This window comes from Bos javanicus, chromosome 3, assembly GCF_032452875.1.
Source record: "Bos javanicus breed banteng chromosome 3, ARS-OSU_banteng_1.0, whole genome shotgun sequence".
Classification (NCBI taxonomy): Eukaryota; Metazoa; Chordata; class Mammalia; order Artiodactyla; family Bovidae; genus Bos; species Bos javanicus.
The window spans coordinates 12,914,780-12,934,784 of NC_083870.1; the positions used below are offsets into that span (position 1 = coordinate 12,914,780).

General features: G+C 45.4%; 1 protein-coding gene across 1 annotated transcript in view; it reads right to left on the minus strand.

The window, feature by feature from the left end:
- Positions 1-8,973: 8,973 nt before the first annotated feature.
- The window catches only part of LOC133239105 (CD48 antigen-like), a 101,040-nt gene continuing 90,008 nt past the window's right edge, over positions 8,974-20,005 (minus strand). The window contains exon 6 of the mRNA XM_061402676.1: positions 8,974-9,252. Coding sequence (XP_061258660.1) covers positions 9,190-9,252 — 63 coding nt within the window. The 3' untranslated portion in view covers positions 8,974-9,189. The remainder of the gene's footprint in view (positions 9,253-20,005) is intronic.

Here is a 20,005-nt window from a genome sequence, read left to right on the forward strand (position 1 = left end):
CACCACACATACAAAAAGAAAAAAACAGGAGAATTTCAAGTCAAACTGTGTGTATTGTCAGCCCACTGTAATGTGAGAAATGCCTTCCTGAAGACTTCCTCACTCTAAAAGTCATCATTTGTTTCCACATCCTGTTCCTAGCACAGAAATGTAATTCGCTGTTCCATATAGTTGCTTCAAATAGCTGCAGAGCCACAGGGACTGGTGGTCACCTCATTTCAAGACCAGATAAATACTAAAATTTATTCAAGAGGAGGCTGTTTAAATCACCAGTGAATGTGCAGTTCTGCCTCAGGCCACTAGGTGTCACTGACATCAAGCGTGACAGATACTACTTGCGCCTTAGGCTGAGAATCAGATTTCTTTTATTTTTTTATTTATTTACTTATTTATTTTATTTTTTACTTATTATTATTATTTTACTTTACAATATTGTATTGGTTTTGCCATACATCAACATGCATCCGCCACGGGTGTACACGTGTTCCCCATCCTGAACCCCCCCTCCCACCTCCCTCTCCATACCATCCCTCTGGGTCATCCCAGTGCACCAGCCCCAAGCTTCCTGTATCCTGCATCGAACCGGGGCTGGCAATTCGTTTCTTATATGATATTATACATGTTTTAATGCCATTCTCCCAAATCATCCCCCCCTCCCTCTCCCACAGAATCCAAAAGACTGTTCTATACTGTGTCTCTTTTGCTGTCTTGCATACAGGGTTGTCATTACCATCTTTCTAAATTCCATATATATGCGTTAGTATACTGTATTGGTGTTTTTCTTTCTGGCTTACTTCACTCTGTATAATAGGCTCCAGTTTCATCCACCTCATTAGAACTGATTCAAATGTGTTCTTTTTAATGTCTGAGTAATACTCCATTGTGTATATGAACCACAGCTTTCTTATCCATTCATCTGCTGATGGACAGCTAGGTTGCTTCCACGTCCTGGCTATTATAAACAGCGCTGCGATGAACATTGGGGTACACATGTCTCTTTCAATTCTGGTTTCCTCGGTGTGTATGCCCAGCAGTGGGATTGCTGGGTCGTATGGCAGTTCTATTTCTTTTTAAAAGTCACCATGCACACTTTGACGGAGAAGGCAATGGCAACCCATTCCAGTACTCTTGCCTGGAAAATTCCATGGGCGGAGGAGCCTGGTAGGCTGCAGTCTATGGGGTCTCGAAGAGTCGGACACGACTAAGAGACTTCACTTTCACTTTTCACTTTCATGCATTGGAGAAGGAAATGGCAACCCACTCCAGTGTTTTTGCCTGGAGAATCCCAGGGATGGGGGAGCCTGGTGGGCTGCCGTCTATGGGGTCACACGGAGTCAGACACAACTGAAGCGACTTAGCAGCAGCAGCATGCACACTCTGAACTGCAATTTTCACAAACTTATTTCATTACTACATTACTCAAAGGTATACAAATAAAAAATCTATACACCATATGGCTATTTCATAAAAATAAAAATTTTAAGTATAAAATAGAAATGGAGCAATATAATTAATATAAGTTTAATGTGGTGGATAGTGTCATTCTGTCAGAACTAAGTTGGCAATTTCTAATTTAATTGGATGAATGTGTATTCACACTTTTGGGGGGTCTACTGGCTATGGACTTGAGTCTACAAATACGATAAAGTGAAGTCACTCAGTCGTGTACAATTCTTTGTGACCCCATGGACTGTAGCCTGCCAGGCTCCTCCATCCATGGGATTCTCTAGGCAAGAATACTGGAGTGGGTTGTCATTTCCTTCTCCACGGGATCTTTGCCACCCAGGGATCCAAGCCAGGTCTCGCGCATTGCAGGCAAACCTTTTACCATCTGAGCCACCAGGGAAACTAACATTTTAGGGAACAAACACGATGGATCATCATTAAAATCACTTTTAAAATGCTTATATAAAAAGGTACTCATTTTAAACTATCAACCCATTCTTTGATGAGCCAATAATTTGAAGAAAGCAATCTCATTAACTGAATGTACTCATATCCCATTCTACACAGTCTCTTGCAGTTTTAATTCATTATAATGCTAATTATTTTTGAAATATCCTCCTAAAAGAGTTATAAACTGTTACAATTACTATTAACATTTTCTTTGTGCTTCTCAGCCAATGAGAGCTGGTCAGACCCTGAGCAGCAAAAACTACCAGATCCCCTCCATCCTTCCTGACAGCCCCATGAGGTGCAGATGCATAGCAGCTTCACCCCTGCTCTGGAGGTCCTCCTAGCCCCAAGGCCCCACCATAGCTGCCTCCACCAGCTTTTGCTTCAAACACTACTGGCTCCAGAGCTACGAGCCTCTGCAGCTGGTCTCATCTGTGAGGCCAAGTATCTGGGTTCTTCTCCTAGCTTGACTCAGCTTGGCTCAACAGCCTTAGTTCTGGGTCTTCAGAGGCAGGGTCTGAAAGGGGACTGGGCAGAACCACATTCAATGCTGCGGAATCAAGTGAAAAGCTAGGAATCCATGAGAGGGGTCCACTCACTCCCAGTTTCTGAAAATTAAAGGATAAGGAGAGTAGCCCCATCAGCTCACCTGAGCTATTAGCTCTTTCCCGTGGTGCTACTGTACACAATCAGACATGTGAGGACGTGTCTGAACATTTGTTGAAAAAAGTTTCCCAACTTCCATTGTAGCTTCAACATTCTTGCCGAACTTTTGCATTGGGGATTTTCTGCACCAACACAGACGAACTTCTCAAGTGTGGGAAACTGCTTAATTCCAAGTGAACCCAAATATCAGTCCTGCAAAAGACAAAATAGCCTGCTGTATCTGGTACAGGAAAAAAAAAAAAAACCAACAACAACATTATAACTTCTGCAAATCTCTTCAATCTCACCCAAGGATTTCTCCCAAAGGGGGTTTTCAGGGAGCGGTGTTTGCCAGCATGCTGTTTTCTCCAAGCTTGGCTCCTAGAGATGACGATATTAGCAATGATGGCTCCCAGAGTGGCTGGGTCATGTGGAAATGGAAAGACACACACACACAAAACTCAAAGGGGCACTCCTCTCACCAGGAAATAGAACCAGCTTATAAACCCAGGTGGCACTGGTGGTAAAGAACCTTCCTGCCAAAACAGGAGATGTAAGAGACATGTTCGACCCCACGTGTTTGACCCCAGGGTCAGGAAGATCCCCTGGAGGAGGGCATGGCAGCCCACTCCAGTATTCTTGCCTGGAGAATCCCATGGACAGAGGAGCTTGGAGGGCTACAGTCCATAGGGTCACAAAGAGTCAGACACGGCTGAAGTGACTTAGCACATAAAAGCCAAGGGTACTGGCCTGAAATGCAAGTGTTTCTAGCAAATTCAGAGAAAAGCCACAGAGGCTTAGCTCTCAGAATGGTTCCCATGTCTAACCCCACCTGTTTCAGCAACTGAGTAGCTACGCAGACAACACCACCTGGCCCTAACATTTAGGTTCTAAGGGGGAGATCCAAACAGAAAGGGGGCACGGCCTTACTCATAATAAATGGAGGCAAATACCAGATCCAAATGTCCCCACTCCAACCCAGGAGGTAAAAACCTGAATGGATCTAAAACACCGTTGCATAAAAATTAATATTTTTCTCTACGAAACACAAGAAAATCTTGTATGTTTAAAATAGGTGACTTTTACTGTATGTAAATTCAGTTCAGTTCAGTCGCTCTGTCGTGTCTGACTCTTTGCAACCCCATGAACCACAGCATGCCAGGCCTACCTGTCCATCACCAACTCCCAGAGTCCACCCAAACCCATGTCCATCGAGTAGGTGATGCCATCCAACCATCTCACCCTCTGTTGTCCCCTTCTCCTTCTGCCCACAATCTTTCCCAGCATCAGGATCTTTTCAAATGAGTCAGCTCTTCGCATCAGGTGGCCAAAGTATTGGAGTTTCAGCTTCAACATCAGTCCTTCCAATGAACACCCAGGACTGATCTCCTTTAGGATGGACTGGTTGAATCTCCTTGCAGTCCAAGGGACTCTCAAGAGTCTTCTCCAACACCACAGTTCAAAAGCATCAATTCTTCGGCACTCAGCTTTCTTTATAGTCCAACTCTCACATCCAGAGATGACTGATGGAAAAACCATAGTCTTTACTAGATGGGCCTTTATTGGAAAAGTAATGTCTCTGCTTTTTAATATGCTGTCTAGGTTGGTCATAACTTTCCTTCCAAGGAGTAAATGAAAGTGAAAGTGAGGGTCGTGTCTGACTCTTTGTGACTCCATGGACTATAACCTACCAGGCTCCTCTGTTCATGGGATTTTCCAGGCAATAGTCCTGGAGTGGATTGCCATTTCCTTCTCCAGGGGATCTTCCCAACCCAGGGGTCAAACCCAGGTCTACCCCATTGTAGACAGATGCTTTACCATCTGAGCCACCAGGGAAGTCCAATAAGGGTCTTTTAATTTCATGGCTGCAATCACCACCTGTAGTGATTTTGGAGCCCAGAAAAATAAAGTCAGCCACTGTTTCCACTGTTTTCCCATCTATTTGCCATGAAGTGATGGGACCGGATGCCATAATCTTAGTTTTCTGAATGTTGAGCTTTAATCCAACTTTTTCACTCTCCTCTTCCACTTTCATTTAGAGGCTTTTTAGTTCCTCTTCACTTTCTGCCATAAGGGTGGTGTCATCTGCATATCTGAGGTTTTTGATATTTCTCCTGGTAATCTTAATTCTAGCTTGTGCTTCCTCCAGCCCAGCATTTCTCATGATGTATTCTGCATATAAATTAAATAAGCAGAGTGACAATATACAGCCTTGATGTACTCCTTTTCCTATTTGGAACCAGTCTGTTGTTCCATGTGCAGTTCTAACTGTTGCTTCTTGACCTGCATATAGGTTTCTCAAGAGGCAGGTCAGGTCTCAATAAAGACTGGGTCAGTCCTGAAAAATGAACCTTGCTCCCTCTTACCCCTAAGCCTCCATTTTCTTCCAAATCCCAGCTTCATCCTACTAGCTCTGGTCACTGGCATCCTTTACTTTGCCTCTGAAGCATGTGTTATTTGTAATTAAGGATGAGTGTGTGTCTTTCTTTACCACGAGGTTCTCCCTTCAGGTGTATGCTCCATGGATGATTCCTTGTTCATCACTGATGAGCCCAGGACACTACCTCTCACTCTGTCCTTATTTGGTGAAAAGAAGAGGACTCTGAATAAATACTTGTCTGGCATTTGGGTCAGTTCCCAGTACAGTCTGTATTTGTCCTTGAGACTCAGGGCTTCTAAGCCTTTTTTTGGGAATTCAACAAATTCGGTTTGCCTTTAAAGGATGTATTTATTCATTCACACATTTACTCAAATGTATACAATGAGGTAGCCACTACCACAATCAATAAAGCTGTTTCAATCACTTCAAAACTTCCTGTATCCCTTTGTGACCAATCCCCTTCCTCTGGATCCCGTTTGATCCAGGCCATGCTGATCTACTTTCTGACACTCTAATTTTGTCCTTCCTTAGTTTATGTGAATGGAATCTTACCGTGTGTAGTCTTTTGTGTCTGACTTCTTTCATTTGGCATAAGGCACTGGAGAGTCCACCATGTTTTTGTGTGTATTGGTTGTTCATTTCTCATTTCTTTTTGTTGCTGTGTATTATTCCACTGTATGAATGTACCACAGTGTGATTATCAGTTTACCAGTTGGTAGACACGTGGGTTGCTTCCAGAGTTTGACTGTTAGCAATAAAGACACTATGGCTTCCCTGGTGGGTCAGAGGGTAAAGCGCCTGCCTGCAATGGAGGAGACCCAGATTCAATCCCTAGGTCTGGAAGATTGCCTGGAGGAGGAAATGGCAACCCACTCCAGTATTCTTGATTGGGAAATTCCATGGGCAGAGGAGCCTAGCGGGCTGCAGTCCATGGGGTCACAAAGAGTCAGACATGACTGAGCAGCTAACACAACTAACACAATAAAGACACTAAGAAGATGCCTGTCTTTGTGTAGACGTGTTTTCTCAAAACTAGGACTAGGGTGAGGCAAGGAAGACATGTAAGGTACAAAATTTAAGGAGATACCAACTCTCAGGTCACCCAAGTCAACCCTGGGAATTAAATTTTGCTTTCTGGGTATCTGTATTGTGTTACCTAATCTCATCCTTGCTTTTCATTTTTTTAGGACTGTTGAGTCCATATTTGAGTAGAACAGTGAGTTATATGATAAGTGTACATTTAAAATGATAAGAAATTGCCAAATTCCCAGAGTGGATGGGCCATCTTCAGTACCTCCAGCAATGCATGAAAATTCTAGTTGCTCCAAATCCTCTCCAACAATTGGCATTTTTGGTCTTCTTGTATTAGCCATGATAGGGTTGTGTAATGTGTGATTTTAATTTGCATTTCTCTAATAATTAATGACGTAAGCACTTTTTCCACCTTTCATGTGCTTCTTTGCAATTTGCCCTTCATTGAAGTGTCTTTCAAATTATTCATTCATTTTCAGAAGTTGTTCATCACTGGCTTCCTTACTTGTCAGTAATCTCTCATTTTTGTGAGTTGTTCTGCTGGATTTGGACTCTGTTCTTCAAGCCTATCTGGCTTCAGCTTTTTACCAACAAGCTGTACAACAATGGGGTATGAATTCAGTTTTTTTAAAAAAGATTCACAGGTCTGATTTTTTTTTTGTATCTTTATCTGTCAGTAACAGATTTTTCTCTGCTATATCCCTACTTTTATATGGTCTCCCTCTTATATGTCTAGCTTCCACCCAGGGATTTAGACAATTTACTTTGTAACTTGGATCTCATGCCTTTTAGATGGTCATGCTTTCAGATTTTTTCCGCTTTAAACTTCCAGGTGCTGACAGCCCTGAACTCTGATCTGTGTACCTTTAGCTGGAAGGACTGTGGTTTCTCAGTGTTTTGTTCCATAACCATAACTGGGCAATGGGGCTGGGGGGTTGTGTGGCAGTGCCCGTGGGGGCACTTCTCCCCACTCTGATGACAAGTTGAAATTACAATAAAGTAATCCAACCAGTCCATTCTGAAGGAGATCAGCCCTAGGTGTTCTTTGGAAGGAATGATGCTAAAGCTGAAACTCCAGTACTTTGGCCACCTCATGCGAAGAGTTGACTCATTGGAAAAGACTCTGATGCTGGGAGAGATTGGGGGCAGGAGGAAAAGGGGACAACAGAGGATAAGATGGCTGGATGGCATCACCGACTCGATGGACGTGAGTTTGAGTGAACTCTGGGAGTTGGTGGTGGACAGGGAGGCCTGGCGTGCTGCGATTCATGGGGTCGCAAAGAGTCAGACACGACTGAGCAACTGAACTGAACTGAATCATAATTAACACAAAAATGGAGTTAGTTGGCATTTGAGGATCTGGTCTCAGACATGTTTCTGCACAACTAAGAACCTGAACTTTTTTTGAACTGTACCAGACCTAAGGACATCACCAGGGCATTTTGAATATCTGCCAGCTACAAGATCTTAAGATCTCCCCTTGTAACTATACAAACTTTTCAGACCTCAACCAATCCTTCCCTAACCAGCACCCTTACTTCTTGCTAACTTTGCTTATAATTCTTGAGAACTCTTGTAACTAACTATAACCTTGGAGGTTTTGACTTCATAAACCTCCCCCATTAGTTGTCCCATGGAACAAAATTCAAGTACTTCTTTTTTTGTGTGTATTTCTTTAAATAACTAGTTTCTTTAGCATTATGGTTTATTACAGGGTATTGGATATAGTTCCCTGTGATAGGATCTTGTTGTTTATCCATTCTCTATATAATAATTTGCTCCTGCTGGTCCCAAACTCCCAATCCATCCCTCCCCTCAGCCCCTCCGCTTTGGCAACCACAAATTTGTTCTCTGTGTTTGCTTGTTTTGGTTTGCAGATAAGTTTGTGTCATGTTTTAGATTCCATATATAAGAGATATCATATAGTATTTATCTTTATCTTTCTGACTTACTTCACTGAGTATGATAATCTAGAAGTGGCATTATTTCATCCTTTATTATGGCTAAGTGGTATGTATACCCCAGATTTTTTTTTCCACTCATCTGTTGATGGGCATTTAGGTTGTTTTTGAGTTTTGGCTTTTGTGGGTAGTGCTGCTGTGGACATAAGGGTGTGTGCAGGTATGTAGCTATAATACCCACTTCCTTTTTTCTGTTTCACTTGCTACTTCCTCTTCTTATTTTCCCTATCTTTCCACCTCTTCCTCCCCTTCATCCATTCCTTGCCCTTTCCTCCTCCAAGTCCTCCTTTCTGGGCTAGAGGTTAAGGGCACAACAGTTTTAAGTACTTCTTGAATCTGTATCTCCTGGGCTGCAGTCCTAACAAGTCTCCAATAATTACCTTTTTATTTCAATCAGATCTCCATTTCTAAAGTTTTGGTTAACAACTCTTTCACAGTTTCTGCATCTATCAGCCCAGCCCCAGAGTCTTGGTCTGAGGCTCTGAAAAGTTCGAAGCTTTCAGACCCCAGGTTAGGCAGCTGTCAACAAAGAGGGAAAAGTCCCTATAGAACTCTTAGGAGAGGGCTCGGTACCTAATAAGGGTTATAAATGTTAGCTATCATCACAGCTAATCCTCCCAAATCCTGCAAGAGTTTACCATCCCCATATTGTTGTGGAAACAAAAGCTCAGAGGCGAGGTAACTTGTCCAAGTCCCCCAGCCAGTCACTGGTTAGCAGAACTTCGTCCTTTCCATGAAGGAAGCACAGAAACAGTCCAGGCTGCCTTCCTCACGCCCCCAGTGGAAATGCAGCTCTCTGACTCCAAAGCTCTCAGGCCTTCCAGTATAGAACTTATTACAGTGCGACTAACACCACAGTGGGAGAAGGCAATAGCAACCCACTCCAGTACTCTTGCCTGGAAAATCTCATGAATGGGGGAGCCTGGTAGGCTGCAGTTCGTGGGGTCGTGAAGAGTCGGACACGACTGAGAAACTTCACTTTCACTTTCATGCATTGGAGAAGGAAATGGCAACCCACTCCAGTGTTCTTGCCTGGAGAATCCCAGGGGTGGTGGAGCCTGGTGGGCTGCCATCTCTGGGGTCGCACAGAGTCGGACACAACTGAATCAACTTAGCAGCAGCAGCAGGAACACCACGGTGACGCCCTTGAGGGCAAGGTCACTGCCTTACTCATCTTTTGTGCCCTGGGTTGGGCCCTGAAAAAGGCAGGGCTGGATGTGAGCCTGTATCTGTACTGTTGGAGGAAGGAATGAAGATGACTCCAGGTTTCCAGCCTCAGTGAGTGGGAGAAGGGTAGACCAGTTGGTGCAGACCAGGAAGTTGAGAGAGGCTGATGGCCTGGATTTGAGAAGAAAGTGGAGAAAGGAGACATGTAAGGTTAGGTTTGGGCAGGTTGTGATGGAGAGACAGGGAATCTTTCATTAGGATCTGGAGCTGTAAAAATCCATTGGTGGCTCCCCCATCCCCTCTCCACATGGACTGGCTTGTGACCTGAGGTCAAGGTCCCTTCCCTGGACTTGTTACTAATGGAAGACCTGAGGCACACCCAGGAAACCACAGTGTTTAGAACACTTATGCAGCCACCTAACAGAGCCCAGAAAAGGGTTTCTGGCCATTGTGGAGGGGATGAGGAGCCCTGGAATGCAGGGATGAGCTGGAGGAGGAACCCACCACAGCTGTTGTGAGGGGGCAAGATCTCTAGGGAAACAGGACAAGAATAACCACCAAAATGCCCAGCACCAGCCCCTGTGTGCTTCTCTCCTTCTCTCCTGTGGGGGGGGTGGGGTTTGGGGGTGGGTGGGAGGGTGCCTGGGTAGGGGATGGGAGGTTGGGGTGGGACTTTGCCTTCTGCCACGAGGATACCCTCCCTCTCACACTGTCCTTCCCCCCTCTCCTATTTTCCTCCCCTCGGCAGACTGTGTGTGGTGGAGGTAGGGGTGGGGGCAGGCGGGACCACCACGTTCCAGCCCATGGGAGAAAGTAGGTCTTGCCAGCTGTCTCCTCCCCACCTCAGCCCATCAGGATCAGATCCCCTCCTCCTAGGCCTGACAGGCAAACCCGGCACCCACCTCTCTGTGTCTCCTGGCTGCCCACCTCCACTGTGCCCTCACCCTCTCCCCTGAGCAGGATAACAGTGATACAGCCTGATACCCAGAAGTGAAGGGTGAAGGGAGTCCCCTCTCCCTCCCTCCTGGGCTTCTGGCCCTGCTCCTCGGTCTCCCCAGCTCCTCTCTCGCCCAGTCCTCTGTCCTTGGCAGGCCCCAGCCCCAGACCTGCCCCCAGTGCTCTCAACTCTCCCCCTGCCTGGCACTCCCTCTGCTGTGGGAGGGCCCAGCAGCTCCCTGCCCTGGCCTGGCCGCTGGGAGTCCCTGTGGGGCAGGGGAAGCTGGCTTCTGGGATTTCCCCAGCCTCTGGCCAGCAGGAAGTTTGCCCTTGGAGAGGGGAACCTTGCTCCATTCAGCCAGACCAAAGTTCAGGGGAGGCGCCTGGGGACTCCCGCTGATCTCTATCTACTCTTCAGGTTCAGGGTTCAGGCCTCAGAGGCCCAGAAAGCAACCCCAGGTCAGGGTGGGGACCAGTCGGAGGCACTGGAGGGCGGTGGGGGGAGATCTGCATCATCCCAAGACGGATTCGGCCCCCCAGGCTGTGGAGCAGTGGGGAGGGTGCTCTCTGGACGTCTCTCCTCTCCGGGCTGGTTGTGTGTGCCAGGCAGGTGTGGCCTGGGCACAGAGCCCTGATAAGGGGCTGCAGCAGCGCCGCCTCAGCCCTGTGGGCTCCTGGGTGGCCCGGAGCAGAGCGGTGTGCAGGTAGAGTCCACCCCCTGCTTGTCCTGGTCCTGACACTTCCAGGAACCAGAGGCAGGAAAGGAGGTGCCTGGAAGCCTTCCTCTGGTGCCTCAGTCTCCCCTCCCGGGGCTGTGGCTGATGAAAGGATAAACCCTGCGAGTGAGGGTAGGGGGAGAGGCAGCCTCCTTTCCCAGGGGCTCTGGCGGGCAGAGGGCCCCCCTCCTCTCTGAATCTCTCTTCGGCCCTTACTCCCAGGTTGCCCTGTTCCCTGGCTCCAAATGAGCCCCCGGGGACCCCTCAGCAGCAAACACAACAGGGAAAGAGCAAGAGCCCGCCCCGGCGAGGGGCAGGGTAGACAGCTGGGGTGATGCGCACACTCCACCCCGCCCCGCCCCCGCCCCCGCCCGCAGCCGCCCCTCCGCATCTCCCACTCCTCCGCCCCTCAAAACCCGGGTGGGGGGGTCCCCTTTCCAGAGCTCTTCTTCAGGTCGGGCTGTCTCACCCCACAGCTCGGGCAGAGGTAAGAGGGGCGGGGGAAGGCGGAGAGAGAGAGGACTGAGTCGGAGGTTAGTTGAGACAAAAGCGGGTAAGCCTGGGTGGGAAGGAACCACCGCGGGGGCCGGAGCTGGGGTCAGGTGGGGGCAGTCCTGAGGAGCCGATCGGGGAGTTTCTAGGGATGAAGGGAGAAGCTGCGCGCTGGCCCGGCGCCCCCTGGTGGCAGTGCTGCAACGGCAGCCACCCAGTCTCTGACCCGCGGTTGTGGCCACCTGGGTGGTCTTTCCTGGACGTCTGGACAGAGGGGAGGGCACAGCCCTGCACAGGACCCAGGCAGGGTCCTCACTGGCAAGAGCTGGGTTTGAGAAACTGCACAGGAACCAGGGTCTATTTCAGTGCCTGTCAACCCTGTCCACCTCATTTTCTCATCTGACCAGCAAGTGGTGATCATCATGCAAATCTTCGAGGCCCCTTCTGGCATGGGCATCTCGAGATTCCAGGTCTAGATGGACCTGACCTGGCTCCCTGTTTCTGCTCTGATCTCAGACTCTCTTACGGCTCTTGCCTCAGCCACACTGGCCTCCTGTTCCTGGAACATACAGTCCCCACAAGGGCCATTACAAGAGCTGTCACCTCTGCCAGGAAAACTATTCCTTAAGAGATCGACTCCATCATCTCCTCTCAGTCTTTCCTCAGAGGTCTTCTCTTTGACGAAGCCTGTTCTGACCTCCTGATGTAAAACTGAAACCACTCTCCTGAGCCTTATCCCCTAACACACTATACCATTTCCTTATTTATCATGACTGTTGTGTAGTGTCCCTGTCCTTCTATTGGAATGATGGAGATAGAGTATTTTTTGGATTCATTCGTGGTTGTACCCTAAGCACTTGGAGCACTGGTATACCGTAGAGGCTCATTAGGACTCCCCACTATGGCTCAGTTGTAAAGAATCTGCCTATAATGCAGAAGATGCAGGAAATGCGAGTTCAACCCCTGAGTCAGGAAGAACCCCTGGAGGAGGAAATGACAACCCACTCTGTATTCTTGCCTGAAAATCCCATGGACAGAGGAGCCTGGTGGGCTACAGTCCACGTGGTCACAGAGTCTGACATCACTGAGCGACTGAGTAAAGCACAGCACAGCACACAGGGGCTCATTAATACATGTAGAAGGAACCAGTGTACCATGGAAGAGGGTCTGTGGTGGGGGCAGACAGGTCTACCTCAAACAGCTCACATTTCATGCAGAGATGTGGTTGTGCTACTGACAATATAGTGGGGTTTCGTTGAAAGGATCACATTTCTGATGAGCTACTGAAGGGGGAAAGTGGAGAGGAAGGTGAGGGCTCATGGGAAGAACAGAACATAGCTTATCTCCTGCACGCACTGTACCACAGCTGGCATCCAGTTCACCTACATCAGCAATTCCCACTGTGCTCCATCAGCGTGCTCCAGACCAGCAGTTCTGAGAAATACTTCCCAAGAAAGGAGATGGGGCACAAATTCAGAAAACTCTGGGAAATGTATAGACTGGTCCCTTCTGAGATAGTCACAATCCCTACTGCTGTGGGAACATCAGTTTAAATTCTTTAATCTGGTATGTCACAACATACATAACCTTGGGATTCCATGTTCCTTCTTATTTTTTCAAGCAAATCCTTCCTGAGCTTTACTAAATTAGCGTCTGAGTCAAGTTATAACATACTTTGGAAAATGCCAACTTACAAGGTAAAGTTTAACTCTGAGCATGACATCCAAGACTAATCTCAAACATGCCTGACATTTCACCCATTCCATGCAGTTCCCTATTTGCTCACAGCTCTTTTAGCTTCTCCTCCCACCCTACTCCCCATGTCTAAACTTCTTATTGCTGTTGTGATTCAGTCACTCAGTCATGGCCGACTCTTTGCAACTCCACAGACTCTAGCACGTCAGGCTTACCTGTCCTTCACTATCTTCCGGAGTTTGCTCAAACTCATGTCCACTGAATCAGTGATGCCATCCAACCATCTTATCCTCTGTCATCCCTTTCTCCTCCTGCTCTCCATCTTTCCCAGCATAAAGGTCTTTTCCAGTGAGTCGGCTCTTCTCATCAGGTGGCCAAAGTATTGGAGCTTCAGCTTCAGCATCAGTCCTTCCAACCAATATTCAGAGTTGATTTCCTTAGGATTGACTGGTTTGATCTCCTTGCTGTCTAAGGAACTCTCAAAAATCTTCTTCACCACCATAGTTCTTCAGCACTCAACCTGCTTTATGATCCAACTCTCATATCCATACATGACTACTGGAAAAGCCATAGCTTCATCTATACAGACCTGTGTTTGCAAAGTGATGTCTCTGCTTTTTAATACACAGTCTAGATTTGTCATACCTTTTCTTCCAAGGAGCCAGTATCTTTCAGTTCAATTCAGTTCAGTCTCTCAGTCGTGTCCAACTCTTTGCAATCCCATGGATTGTAGCACGCCAGGCCTCCCAGTCCATCAAACTCACGTCCATTGAATCGGTGATGACATCCAACAGTCTCACCCTCTGTCATCCCCTTCTCCTCCTGCCTTCAATCTTTTCCAGCATCAGGGTCTTTTCAAATGAATCAGCTCTTCACATCAGGTGGCCAAAATATTGGAGTTTCAGCTTCAACATCAGTTCTCCCAATGAATATTCAGGACTGATTTCCTTTAGAATGGACTGGATAGATCTTGCAATTCTAGCCTTTTCCGACACCACAGTTCAAAAGCATCAATTCTTCGGCGCTCAGCTTTCTTTATAGTCCAACTCTCACATCAATAAATGACTACTGGAAAAATCATCGCCTTGACTAAATGGACCTTTGTTGGCAAAGTAACGTCTCTGCTTTTGAATATGCTGTCTAGGTTGGTCATAACTTTTCTTCCAAGGGGTAAGCATCTTTTAATTTCATGGTTGCAGTCACCATCTGCAGTGATTTTAGAGCCCCAAAAAATAAAGTCTGTCACTGTTTCCACTGTTTCTCCATTTATTTGCCATGAAGTTATGGGACCAGATGCCATGATCTTAGTTTTCTGAATGTAGAGCTTTAAGCTAACTTTTTCACTCTTCTCTTTCACTTTCATTGAGAGGCTCTTTAGTTCTTCACTTTTTGCCATAAGGGTGGTGTCATCTGCATATCCAAGGTTATTGATGTATCTCCCAGCAATCTTAATTCCAGCTTGTGCTTCATCCAGCCCAGCATTTCTCATGATGTACTCTGTATATAAGTTAAATAAGCACAGTGACAATATACAGCCTTGATGCACTCTTTTTCCTATTTGGAACCAGTCTGTTGTTCCATGTCCAGTTCTAACTGTTGTTTCCTGACCTGCATACAGATTTCTCAAGAGGCAGGTCAGGTGGTCTGGTATTCCCATCTCTTTCAGAATTTTCCACAGTTTCTTGTGATCCACACAGTCAAAGGCTTTGGCATAGTCAATAAAGCAGAAAGAGATGTTTTTCTGGAACTCTCTTGCTTTTTCCATGATCCAGCAGATGTTGGCAATTTGATCTTTGGTTCCTTTGCCTTTTCTAAAATCAGCTTGAACTTCTGGAAGTTTATGGTTCATGTATGGTTGAAGCCTGGCTTGGAGAATTTTGAGCTTTACTTTACCAGCGTGTGAGATGAGTGCAATTGTGCAGTAGTTTGAGCATTCTTTGGCATTGTCTTTCTTAGGGATTGGAATGAAAACTGACCTTTGCTAGACCTGTGGTCATTGCTGAGTTTTCCAAATTTGCTGGCATATTGAGTGCAGCACTTTCACGGCATCATCTTTCAGGATTTGAAATAGCTCAACTGGAATTCCATCACCTCCACCAGCTTTGTTCATAGTGATGCTTTCTAAGGCCCACTTGACTTCACATGCCAGGATGTCTGGCTCTAGGTGAGTGATCACACCATCGTGATTATCTGAGTCATGAAGATCTTTTTTGTACAGTTCTTCTGTGTATTCTTGCCACCTCTTCTTAGTATCTTCTGCTTCTGTTAGGTCCATACCATTTCTGTCCTTTATTGATTCCCTCTTTGCCTGAAATGTTCCTTTGGTATCTCTAATTTTCTTTAAGAGATCTCTAATCTTTCCCATTCTATTGTTTTCTTTGCACTATTTCTTTGCACTGATCACTGTGGAAGGCTTTCTTATCTCTTCTTGCTATTCTTTGGAACTCTGCATTCAAATGGCTATATCTTTCCTTTTCTCCTTTGCTTTTGGTTTCTCTTCTTTTCACAGCTATTTGTAAGGCCTCTGCAGACAGCCATTTTGCTTTTTTGCATTTCTTTTCCACGGGGATGGTCTTGATCCCTGTCTCCTGTACAGTGTCACGAACCTCTGTCCATAGTTCATCAGGTTCTCTGTCTATCAAATCTAGTCCCTTAAATTTATTTCTCACTTCCACTGTATAATCGTTAGGGATTCAATTTAGGTCATACCTATATTGGTCTAGTGGTTTTCCCCACTTTCTTCAATTTAAGTCTGAATTTGCCAATAATAATAATCTGGCCCAGCTCAAGCGCTCCTTTCCACCTTCTGCCTGTGTGTGTTGTCCACCCTTCGCCATTGTGTGTGTTCATCCAGCTCTGTGTCTCAGTTGCTTTGTTTCATTTTGTCTGAGCCCCTCTGGACCTGCTCCTCTCAGGCAGATACGAAGTATGTTCACTCTGCATCCCAAGTCTTGTCCCATGAGCTGCTTCAGTGAACACTGGTGTTTTACCAAAAGTTTTAGTTTTGTTTTAGGTTTGAAGAATTCATTAACAAAACAAACTGCATGTCACACACCATAAACAATTTCAATATATAATAGAGAATTAATGGACTTAATTGCAATATGCAGTCAATGAAAGAAGAGAAATAGGAACAATAGAGAAAAGTAACAGCACATACATCACAAAATTGGGCCAACCAACATGCAGACTTAGCTCTGGGAAGTCCCTCACTAGCAACAATCTGGAGTCCTAATTGGGAAAAGATCCCAGGGGATGCATTCATCCAATGGGCAAGACTACAAATTGCAGTTTCGGGGGCTCAGTTTGTAATCCCAGGCTGCAAACTGATACCATTATCAGTTTGCCTGCAAAAATGTAGCTCTGGTTTTACCTTAATCTTTTTACAATGCTGTTTGTTTCACATTGTGAACCATAGGATTTTGTTAGACTCCACGGGGTTGTTCAGACCTCCAGGGGCTAAAGAATTCCAAGACCACTCCCTTTCTTATCTAAAGTGCCACCTGACTTGCTGTGTTTGCAGGCAGGCACAGAATCCAGGCAGTGTCCAGGCAGGTCAGAAACAAGTTAGAGGCCTGGTCTCCTGCTTCTGAAGCGTGAACAAGATTTCTCCCATGGGTGGAGCCAAACAGAAAGGATTCTGACAGCTCTGCACCTGTAGCCTGGGGAAAGGACACCAACTGCTCCCGCCAGTTACACCCTCCCCGCTTGGTGTCTTTAGTAGCTTCATCTCCATGGACACCTCTCTGCCTTCAAACTGCTAGTAGTCAGCATCCTAAACATGACTGGATTTCTCTAGTGAATAATTTTCAAAGATATGTATAAATAGTTCAACAAAGAAAAATACAAGCACTTAATGGTCATTTGGGCACATGTTTAAACGTACTTTTAGTGGTAGAAATGCAAATGTAATGTGTATCAGGAACCATAAAATGTTCACGCCATCTGTTCTATTGCCCATATCTGGGAATAAATCCTAGGGAAAACCCCAAACGCTGGAAACATTTTATGCTCCAAAGCCATTCACAGTATTCTCTGTTAAAGACATTTTTAGTTGTGAAAAACAATACTGGAAGAACATAACAATTAATGTATAGCTTAATGAATTATAAAGAAACATCCACATAAGCACCACAGGTCACTAGATAGAACACCCCTGCACCCCAGGAATCCCTGTGTCCCCTACAAATCACAAGGTTCCCATCCCTAGAGATAAGCACTTCCTTGCTTTACTCCAGAGTTAGGCATCCATGAACATGATGAATTACTTCCCCTGTTTGAAGGGTTCACAAAAGTGAATGCACAGAGTTTGTGTTTTCTCCTCTCTGGTTTCACCCAACATTAAAAGAGCCTTTTCCTCATGTCCCTTGAAGCCAGGTGCATGCATCTGTGCAGACCAGGTAGTTATGAACAGAACCAAACATTAAATTAAACATTACATTACCAAACTATAACACTCTTCCAGGTTATAGGAGTACGTGAAAGAATGTGTACAAGCTCCTAGCAGGCCGCAAAGGCCTGTCAGGCCCCAAAGGCCACGTCCATGACAGACAATGAGCAAAGTTCACAACTCTTCAATGAAGTATGATGTTTCAGTGATCTGTAAGGAGCATAGTTCCCTTGACACAAATGGCACAAACTACACCTCGAGAGTTTTGATGGTAACTGTGCATAATTACGGGGTTCACAGCATTGAGGATGCCCAAAGTCAAGTCGTGGCATTAAAACCTGGTAGCTCTTTGTAATTTTAATTTATTAGCCATAGCAGTCTCTGTCTCAACTCTCTCCTCCTTTGACCTACTCTTCAACCAGCCATCATGACATTTACCATGAATTTCCTCCCTCAAGAATTTGGACTGCCCGTCAGATTGTTGCCCCACACAATTGCCTCTGTATCTCTGTATGAAATAAAAGGTCATTCATTAAAAAAAAAAAAAAGTCCTGTACGTGGTGTGGGCTTAATACAGTTTCATTCTGCCCGTCAGATTGTTGCCCCACACAATTGCCTCTGTATCTCTGTATGAAATAAAAGGTCATTCATTAAAAAAAAAAAAAAAAAAAAAAGTCCTGTACGTGGTGTGGACTTAATACAGTTTCATTCTTACCTTCCCGCTATGACTTGGGTCTAACTGCATATCGAAACAGGATTCTGCCTGCTCCTACCCTCAGTACTGATCTGCTTCCTCTCCTGCTACCACTAATTCTTACCAGCATTCTGAAACTGAGTTCTGTCGCTCTGGTCACCAGCAACAGAGCAGTCTCAGCATTTTATCTTCTGCTGTTCACACAGCTCCCACCCTCTGAGAATTCCTTAGGATGTTCTAGGAACAGGACAAAGCCAACCCAGGCAGAACCCACCCCTCTGTCTCCCACTCCTCATTCTTCACTATATCCTTAATTTCAGCAATAGTTGTAGTGATTTAATGTAGTAATTAAATTTACATGATTTAATTCAATCATTAAGTAGTAATGGTTTAATCTGTATTGCAGAGGAAAAAAGAAGAAAATACTCAGACTTTTTGGACATCTTTTTTGAAGAAGTGGAGGCAAGAGAAAAAATCTGGAAAATGGAAACAGATGATTGTTCAAGGTTGAAGCATAGGGATGCCTGTTGGAGAGGGGCAGTGATGGGCAGAGTGGAACCTGAAGAAATAGCCCTGGTGCCTTTGGTTTTCTGTCCTTTAAGAAAATCACTGTTGTGAACCCACTGCTCAGTTTCCAGGGTCTTGTGCCCTTTTGCAAATCTTTTGTGATTGCCACTATTGTATATCAGGTTTCAGGGGAAAAGTCCTTGAAAATTCCTATAGGATAGGGAGCAGGCTTTATCGTGGAAACTTAGGGAAGTTGGCCAAGGAAAAAAGAGGAAGTGACCCTGGCTCTCTTATCATCACTTGGAAAAGAGTGGCCAGAGCTCAACAATTTGCTCGACACACAGATGGGAACTGTGCTCTAGAGGAAGGACTTAGATCCCAGGTCATTCCCCCTTCTTACAAGGCGAGGGGTGAAAGTGGGCTTGACAGTAAGGGGATAGGAAGTAAAAGCCTGCATTAAGTGCCAGAAATTTATAAGAGTTTTCTGGGGTTGCAAGCAGCCTAGCACCAGTGTCTTGGGGGATGTGGGACATTTGTAAGCCCTCTGTCCAATGGATAGAGCTCAGGACCTCATGGGACATTGACTGTGGGTGCAGACTCTCCAAATGCAAGTTCAGGTTGTCACTGTGCTTCTGACCAACTGGCTTAAATCAAAAGATCCCATGATCCCCTCCTTAGGTTAAATTAATTTGCTAGAGTATCTCACAAAATGCAGAGAAACATTTTACTTAGTAGGTTACCAGTTCACTACAAAAAGCCATAATTCAGGATCAGCCAGATGGAAGAGACACATAGGACAAAGTATGTGGGAAAGATGCATGGAGTTTCCATGATCTTGCTGGGCATGCCACTTACCCTGATTTCTGTGTTCATCAACCCAGGACTCTCTGAACAAGTTTTATTTCATTTTGTTTTTACTGGAAGCTTCATCACACAGTTATAATTGGTTAAATAATTGGTAGTTGGCAACTGATTCAACCTCCAGCCCCTCTCCCCTCCCCCAGTGCTGGGAGGTGGGACTGAAAGTCTCACTGTTCTAATCACATGGTCTCTTCCCCTGGAAACCAGCCCCAGGCTTACGTGCTTTCTAAAAGGCATCCCATCAACATAAGACACCTTCTAAGCTCTCCAAACTTAGGAAATTCCAAGGGTTTTAGGAGCTTTGTGACTGGAATGGGGATGAAGATTAAATATGTACTTCTTATTATAAATGATAATATCATAGTAATACATGAATATAACTGACTGAAACTAGTATCTGTCTGAAGTACAAAAATCACTGGACTCTAGAGTGGTTATGTCAATAAATTCAGAAAAAGTATTTTACAAAATCCAATAGCCTTTTATAGTAAATACAGCTGAAAAACAAAGAATAGATAGAAATCCCTCAATTTAATGAAGCACATCAATGAAAAATCTACATCTAACATCACACTTAATGATGAAAGACTGGATGATTTCCCCCTAAGGCCAAGAACAAGACAAGGATATCTA